The sequence below is a fragment of the Frankliniella occidentalis genome, unplaced genomic scaffold, assembly GCF_000697945.3.
Source record: "Frankliniella occidentalis isolate FOCC.00 unplaced genomic scaffold, Focc_3.1 Scaffold13, whole genome shotgun sequence".
NCBI classification, from domain to species: Eukaryota; Metazoa; Arthropoda; class Insecta; order Thysanoptera; family Thripidae; genus Frankliniella; species Frankliniella occidentalis.
In genome coordinates, this window is record NW_026267143.1 from 107,729 (window position 1) to 115,894 (window position 8,166).

At 43.4% G+C, this 8,166-nt stretch overlaps 3 protein-coding genes across 4 annotated transcripts in view; 2 read left to right on the forward strand and 1 right to left on the reverse strand.

Annotated features, from left to right (window-relative positions):
• LOC113210255 (ras-related protein Rab-32-like) overlaps nt 1-3,850 on the forward strand; it is a 16,233-nt gene extending 12,383 nt beyond the window's left edge. The window contains exons 2-7 of the mRNA XM_026428141.2: nt 1,383-1,415; nt 1,710-1,806; nt 1,924-1,980; nt 2,065-2,125; nt 3,123-3,306; nt 3,401-3,850. Of these exons, the coding sequence (XP_026283926.1) occupies nt 1,383-1,415; nt 1,710-1,806; nt 1,924-1,980; nt 2,065-2,125; nt 3,123-3,306; nt 3,401-3,534 (566 nt within the window). The 3' untranslated portion in view covers nt 3,535-3,850. The remainder of the gene's footprint in view (nt 1-1,382; nt 1,416-1,709; nt 1,807-1,923; nt 1,981-2,064; nt 2,126-3,122; nt 3,307-3,400) is intronic.
• On the reverse strand, nt 3,792-6,493 carry LOC113210254 (protein tumorous imaginal discs, mitochondrial). 2 transcript variants are annotated; one of them, XM_026428140.2, is made up of 8 exons: nt 6,266-6,493; nt 5,792-6,006; nt 5,460-5,699; nt 5,150-5,318; nt 4,944-5,075; nt 4,558-4,751; nt 4,243-4,465; nt 3,792-4,170 (listed from the first exon to the last, which is right to left on the reverse strand). In XM_026428140.2, exons 1-8 carry the CDS (start codon nt 6,420-6,422, stop codon nt 4,154-4,156), a joined length of 1,347 nt encoding a protein of 448 aa, XP_026283925.1. In that variant the 5' UTR covers nt 6,423-6,493; the 3' UTR covers nt 3,792-4,153. The 2 variants fall into 2 exon arrangements, with proteins under 2 accessions (XP_026283925.1, XP_026283924.1); XM_026428139.2 differs by having other exon boundaries at nt 3,792-4,173.
• Nucleotides 6,494-6,530: 37 nt separating this feature from the next.
• LOC113210272 (ER membrane protein complex subunit 6-like) lies at nt 6,531-8,166 on the forward strand. Its single transcript, XM_026428161.2, has 4 exons — nt 6,531-6,693; nt 6,996-7,156; nt 7,266-7,358; nt 7,443-8,166. The coding sequence occupies exons 1-4, from the start codon at nt 6,654-6,656 to the stop codon at nt 7,491-7,493; spliced, it is 345 nt and encodes a 114-aa protein (XP_026283946.1). The 5' UTR covers nt 6,531-6,653; the 3' UTR covers nt 7,494-8,166.

The following is an 8,166-nucleotide window of genomic DNA, read 5'->3' on the forward strand; positions in this document are numbered from 1 at the left end:
TGCCCCCTAGACCAGACCAGTCGAATCGAGGCGAAACGAGGGGAAGGGAAAATTACCTTAGAGGGAAAGAGTTGGTGGCAAAACGTTTCCTGTGAGATCTCTTATGAGCCTCGCTCGGCTCGGGGTTCGTGTTGTGGTGCGTCAGCTGACGCTAGCTACTTACTCACGACGCTCTTTTGCTGATTCGGGGATACTCGGATTCACTCATTCATTTTCAGAGTCGAGCAGCGCACGTGCTTTCGCTCACTATGGTTATCTCTGTTTTCCCTTTCCATTGTGTACACTCTCCGCCAAGAGGCCCCGCATGTGCTCACCCTTCTTACTGCCCGTCAGGTGCAGAGGGGGTCGGCGGGTCGGCTCGGCAGTCACGTGTTATTGGGGCCCACGGTGCGGGTCACGCCGCATTTAGCGTGTTAAAACGCCAATGCGCATTAAAATGCCCATGAAAGGTATCACATTTTTGACGGATGCGGCAATGCGCATTAAATGTGTCTAAAATGTATGGTACCTTTTAGGTGCATTAATTTAATGTGCACTCTGCCAGATGGGCGCTGCCCGGTGCACGAAGAGTGACGAGTTAGTAACCGTGAGTGACTCTGTGCCGAGTTCCCCATACGGCTTATACAACCACAAGCGCATCGCGGAAAGATTTTATAACAAAGCCAAACTGTACTGCTGTTTGTTTTGTGAGCCGCGCGCCGCTCCTTGCCCAGAGCGTTGGCCTCGGCCGCCTCGGCGCGCTGGACCTGCGGGGGGTACGGCGGGGGGTACGGCGGGTCACGGTGAGGGTGGGGAGCCCGGGCCGATAACCGCGAGGGCCGCGCAGCGCAGGGCTGACGGGCTGATAGCGACCTGGCCGAAGGTGGAGGGTCGTTCGACTAAGGTCCGGGAGTTCCCTGCAAGAGTAAGGGGAAAGGGAGGGGGGGGGAGTAATAATCACATATCAAACTATTTCCAATCGGCATCGTCGGTCACTTTCATGAACAAAATGACGCTGGACGCGTTGCGTTTCTTCTGAACGGAAGAGCAAGTCGACAATAATTAGCAAGTGCGATCAGAAGCAAATTACTTGTTCACTAACCACGCGACCAACGGCTGTCACTACAGTGCCTCCCAGTGTTGTGGCCTGGTTAGTCAAGTTGGGGAGCGTTACGCGTTCTGGCCCGCCGGCTGGCTGGTGGGGCTGGCTGGTCCCGCAAAGCTATGCGAGATTATCGATGCGACAAAATTGCCTGATGGCGTTGGGGGCCCAGCCCCCCCCCCCTCCCCCCCCTGTGGAGACCTTGACATTGCTGAGTAGCGAAGCTAGGCGGTGAGGTGAGCGGAACAGCTGATGGTGACAGGGTGACTGACGTGGTGCTTCCCTTTGGCTTTGTTCGCAGGCAAGACAGCAGTCGTCCGCCGTTACACAGACGGTAAGTATTGGGGCGGCGGTTAGAGCAGTGGCATTCGGTAAAGGAAAGCATAATAAGGCACGTATGGGTATTCAGCCTCCTGGACTTCCCTCTTTTCTGCGCGTTTTGCCATAGGCGCGTCGATCCAGGGGGAGAGGCAAGTAGAAGGGTGACCCCCCCCCCCACTTTTTACAAAACGCCTGTAACGATAATTTCCGCCTTGTCAAAAGGCATATGTGCGTGCGTCGACCCCCCCCCCCTCTCCCTCATCCGCATTTCCCCAGCTCTAAGCTCCGCGCCGTTCTCACTCTCCAGGCCGCTTCTCTTCCAACTACAAAATCACGATAGGAGCGGACTTCTCTATGCGAACCTTGCAGTGGGACGACAACACCAAGATCAACCTGCAGCTCTGGTGAGTGGCTTGGGCCCGGCCCGGCCTCAGGAGATGAAAAAGTCACCCCTTTGAGCGACCTCACTCAACAATGCTCCGCACAATCCTTTAATCATAAAATTTGTTTATTTGTTGCAGGGACATTGCGGGTCATGAGCGCTTTGGTTGCATGACCAGAGTGTACTACAAATATGCGTGAGTCTAGAGGCGACGATGAGGGTGCCCCTATCACTCCGAGATTACATATGGAAGGAATTTAAATTTGGCTCTTGTTTGTAGCGTTGGCGCCGCGATAGTGTTCGACCTCTCGCGGACAGCAACTTTCCAGTCCGTACGCAAGGTAAGTAAGGGAAGTCCCCGACTCTGGTACCGGCCCCACACACACTCAGGTGACAAGGGACACATTGTATCCGTTACAAGAGTGACAAATTTGTATCTTAGACTGGACACAAATAAATTGTCCAGCTGAAGCTGAAGAGACAAAATTGCCACCACTGGGCAGGTTTAACAATTGCATCTTGGAGGATGCGCTAACAGATGCATCCCTTGCCAATTAGAGAGCACAGAACGTTTCTGGAGTCGACGCTATCTAGGTGAGGCGACGAGGCGAGGGAACAGTTCGGGCTCTTCCCGCACAGGCAACAGCTTTCTGATTCCGTCATGCTGTATAAATTACCTGGTTCTAAAACCACACACTCGAGGGCCCGCTCTGTGCTGTATAGAGAGTGAGGGGGGGGGGGGACTTTTCCCTCTGGAAGAGACAGTCTTTAGGGGACTGTTTTAAAAAGACGTACGTCGATGATCGCGCCTGCAACGCGCTGGGTAGGCCAGCCCGCCGAGCAGCTGTGTGGGGCGGGCGGCCCGCCCTGGACGCCCGGACGGGCTCCGGCGAGGGAGTGTTTAGCACGCTGCCTCGGGGATCAGTGATTGCCAGGGAACTAAGGCAACCTAGTTAAGGGGGATCATGAGCTTCCAAGTTACAATAGGCATCAACCGACAATCTTTCTGCTCACGCCCACGTCAAATACACTAGTAGCCGAGATGCGCTCCAAAAGGTCCCGCATGTTTGGCGTGTTTTTGTGTTCTAGTGCCATTTTGTGGCAATAGAGCGTAAAATGCGAATTTCATGCGGATCAAGTGCGCTAAAAATGTGGGATCTTTTACGCGCATCTTGATGCGGATTGCCGTTTGTTAGCGCTACTGTCAGATGGAGGTCTCGCAGGCGTTGCGGGTGGACTCGACTCGGTATCGCCAGAAATGTTGTCCGTTGTTTCCTGGGCGAGGAGGGCGGCACAAAGGTAGGCTGGCCATGACCTCCCGCGTCTCCTGTTTTGCAGTGGCTCAAGGACCTGCGCGAGAAGCTGACCCTGGCCGACGGAGAGCCCGTGCCGATCGTACTGCTGGCCAACAAGTGCGACATTCCCGGCTACGGCGTCCAGCCCGAGGTCGTGACTCGCTTCTGCAAGGAGCAGGGCATCCAGGCGTGGTTCCTCACATCCGCAAAGACCAACGTCAACGTTGGTACGGAACTGAGTGCGGTGCGGCTGTCGGTAGGAAACTGGGTTCACATCAATCGAACTTCTTACAAACTACTTCTCTATGTTTTGTTTTGCAGATAAGGCGATGCAGTTTTTAGTGGAACGTGCCATGGGTTCACGCCATCGAGAAATCTCACGAGAGAGTGACGCTATTCTTCTGAACAATGAGTGCAACGAAGACAATGCAGAGAAGGTTGATATTTGTTGCTGACAGCATATGCTAATAGAAACATTGGAATATCTATACAAGACTGAAATAATGTTGGACCCTGTAATTTATTTTAGATAGGTTAATTGTTTAGGCATTTTACCCAATATTCTATTATTTTGAAGAGATTAAGACTGTTTATATATCAATAGCATAACATTTTGTATAAAAAAATACTTAAGTATATGTTTATATATACATTTTTATTTTTGTTTTAAAAGGATTAGATAAAATGTACTATATTGAAATGATCAGTAACATTGTATGTATATCATTAATTTATTATACGAGGCTCACTAGCAAGAAGCTTCCACTCACACCAGAAGAATTTTTTTCAACCCCCGAAGATTGAGAACAATACACAGCAAAGTGCAGCCGTGCAAGGCCAATCCTCTTACTTTGAAATTGATACTTTATAATCAATGTATTGTTTTCAATGGTATACAATGTTGTACTTTGAAGTCTAACATAATTGCTTGAGCACCTAGTTTTGGACTAGAACTAATAATCTTTGCAATCCATACAAAAACAACTCTGAAGTTCTTGCATTTCAAAAACCACAGGCAATCTTGTTCCGTGTGTTTTGGAGGTCTTAAAATTAGAGACATCATCCATTGGGATTTCAGCCACCTCCACTTTCTGCTGTAACATAAAATACATGAATTTCCATACTTCAGGTAAGACTTTATTGCTGTATGAGGAGATCTTCACCTTTTCTTCCTTTAGTTTTCATATCCATCCCATATATCGTGCCTGGTGTATTTGTTTCGGTTTCGGCATAATCTTGAATAAGTGATTGCTGCTCATTGGTGAGACGGCTGGGCATTCCTATTTTCAATGTAACAAAATGATCACCAAATCCAGTACCTTCTAATTTCTTTATACCAGCTCCCTTTAAACGAATCACTGTGTGAGAGGAAGTAAGAGGCGCCACCTGAAAATCATAATAGCATTTGCTTTAATATTCATTGAACAATTGATTTATATTATGTGTAGAACTGTACTACCTAGTGACCAAAAAAGTACCTGGACTGTTTGATTTTCTCGCACCCCTTGAATTTGGATAGTTCCTCCAAGGACAGCTTGAGATAGAGATATTGTAGCATCTGTGTGGACATTTGCTCCTTCACGTTTAAAATACTTGGATTTTTCAATTCTCACAGTAGCAAAAACCTCTCGATTTGGAACTTGTATTCTAAGTACATAACCATTATCCACACCTGAACAGAATTTCATTTTACAATAAATATATATTACAACGAATGGCTGTATATTTCATAGTAAAACAATTACCAAGAAGTGTTTGGCAAATGTTGTACAGAGTATCATCTCCAGCCTCCAGCAAATATTTCAACACACACACACACACACAAAAAAAACAACAACAACACACACACTTTAAATACCCTCACCTGCAGGAACTGGAATACTTATTTTTCTCTTCTGTATAGCAATACCCTTTGCATCACATTCTGGGCACGGAAATTTGATGTACTTTCCAGTGCCCTTGCAACCACGACATGTGCTTCTCATGACGAAGGGACCTGTTAAGAGAGTGTTCTCAATTAGAGTTAGAAAATTCATTCAAATTAAAACCCAAACAACTAACTGAACATACCATTGCTAATAGTTTCCATTCCTGAACCATTGCACCAAGTACACGGGCCAGCTATAGTTCCTGGCTGACAACGTGAGCCTTTGCAAAGTCCACATGTGTCAACAACATTGATGACAGCTTCTTTGACAACACCCATGGCAGCTTGATGGAAAGTAAGATTTAAAATAATCTGAAAAAATGAAAATATGTTTAGCTTGCTGGAACATGAGCAAAACAAGTACACACAGACGAGTAGTATTTTGAGTGTACTTGCTTTGTATGTTTTAGTGAGCACCTTAAATTGGCATTACAATAGAAAAAAGAATCCTACCTCTTCAGCAGCAGCATATCCATGTTTGTTTGCCATGTGATCAGTTTCATGAAGTTTCTCACCAAAAGCACCAGGATTAAAACCTGCTTCTCCAAATATTTTTCTAAATAGTTCCTCAGGGTTCAAGTCAGACTCAAAATTCCAATTTTTGAAGTCAGCAGTCTGTCCCCTTCTACCCATTTGTTCAGATGTTGTTCCCCATTGATCATATTCTTGTCGTTTGGTTTCATCACTTAGGACCTTTAAAAAATAAGCAATTTGTTAAGTAATAATAAAAAGGCAAAAAATTAATAATAATAAAAAACCAGCAAACATTCTATTTTAATGCTCACTTCATATGCTTCTGATACTTGCTGAAATTTACTGGCAGCCTTAGGATCATTCTTGTTGGTGTCTGGGTGGTACTTCTTTGCTAATTGATAATAAGCTTTTTTTATGTCCTTAGGAGATGAATTACGGGCAACTCCAAGCACTTGATAATAATCTTGTTTAAATAAGCATGGACTGTTATGGAATGAGCATGATGTAGCTAAAATTGAATTCATACCTAAAAACAGAAGATTTGAAGAGTTTTTGATTTAATTGAACTGTTACAGAAAGTATTGCAGACACAGAGAAATACGCGAAACAATAAATTAACTGTTGATGACAAAGTATCCAGAACAGGCAGTATTGTCACTACTCATAAGTAGGGGGATATAAATATCTGTTATTTGTTACAGTGACTAAAATTAAAATATTATTACAGTCATCATAGCGTGCAGCAGGGAAGAAAAAAAAAATGTTCTTTTTCAAAGTTAACCTACCAGTAGCAAGGGATGATAGCAGAGGGGGGACTTTTCGAAGTTTAGAAACATCACAATTGTAACATATATGGAACGACTTTGACGATCCATTGATTGCACTACTTAATTGAACAGTTTTACGTTGAAATAGCAGACTGACTCCCCTAGTTGTTGCCATTATTGTGAAATTAGCATTCGCCGTGCTAGCGGCGCTCGCGGGGAGCCCGAGAAAAGGAGGAAGAAGGGGAAGGGGGTCGGGGGGTGGGGGATGCAGAGCAGAGCCATCTGTCGGCCGAGTACGAAACCAACCGTCGTCCGCTTGAATTTGTGACTTGTCAATTGTCTAGTCAGTATTTTGTTGTTGCTGCACCACTATTAATTTTTTAAAAGTTGAATTGAATTCGCAGTTATGTGTGCCGGCAGAGTTAAAACAGCACGAGGGACGGGAGGTAAGGGAATGCTTTTATTCTGTAGGACTCATGATATTTGAGCCTCGCGGGGGAAACAAGTCTTTTAGAATAGGTTAAAGGGTTCTGATTGACTTCTTTTAGTATTTCCTACTTATTCACATACATACAATCTCTATCATTAAAATTTCCCAACCTTAAGTGTATTTCAAAGTGTTAAGCTCAATTTTAAGTATGGTTTAGTGTGGTTTCTAGTTTGTTTACTAGCTCTCATTACTTATCTCATCTTGCATGCACTTAGCTATTATTTTTCTCTTATGATTTATAATAATTTTCAATTGCAGACATTGTAGCCTTCAGTGAAAGTGCAGTACGTAATAATGCAGCAGTGGTCGAATACTGTAGGACATCAATGTCAGCTCTCTCAGGTTCGACAGCTGGGATACTCGGTCTAACCGGATTTCTAGGATTCGGCTTCTACCTATTTGCAGTTTTTGGTTTGTGGGTAAGCTAAGAAATTTTAAAGAAGAATGACATAATATCAGTTATTTATCATATGTCAAGATGAATCATGTTTCATACCTGATCTAACTACTGTTATTTTTTTTATTCAGTGCCTTCTTTTGTTGAAAGCTGGTGTAAGATGGGAAAAATATTTCACCAACAGAAGAACTCTTTTAACCAATGGATTTCTTGGTGGCTTATTTGTATCCTTTACAAGTTGTTTACAACTGCAGTGTGTAATCTTTTTCGTTGTCTTACAATTGATTTTTCTTAACTTAATTATTCAGACCTATATTCTCTTTTGGACATTTTTATATGGAATGGTGCATGTATACTAAGAAGTGATATAAAGAAAACATAACATTTCCTACAACAGTATTCTTATGTTTGCTGACTCGTGGCAGAGCATATCTATATTCAAGTCACAGACTCAAGTTTTTTTTGTCTAAACTGTCACAGCATGGTGGAAATGCATCTTCATCCCTTAACATAAGAATCATTTGACTTTCCTGGGATCAATATGAGTTTTAACTCTTCATAATGTTAAGCTTATCTATTTATGTACTAATTTCCATTGTTTATTATGTTCTTTCACTTTTGAAGTTATAAGTGCAGATGAAAATTGCCTTAAAAGAAACTATTATTTTTATTTGTGCTCAGCAATTCAATTCATCAAATCAAATGTTTCAATCCTTTTTTTTTATTAAGTTTTAATACACATTTATAGAACTGATTTTGAAATGGTTTCTGTTTCTTTCAGAAACATCCTTAAAAGCTGAATTATTATTTAACTTTAGAGTATGCTGTGTTAGTGTTGTGACTTCTCAGCTTGATGTTAAAAATTCCCCAGTAGCCCCTACACTTTTGAATGGGTTTGGCGCCACTAGCGTTGATTGGGAATTCTTAGGGATTGGAAATCCTTCTATAAAACAAACCAAATTCATTGAAAGAATCGCTACAGGGTTATTAAATTGGATGGCAAACGATGGGTTGAAATAAAATGTTAATGAA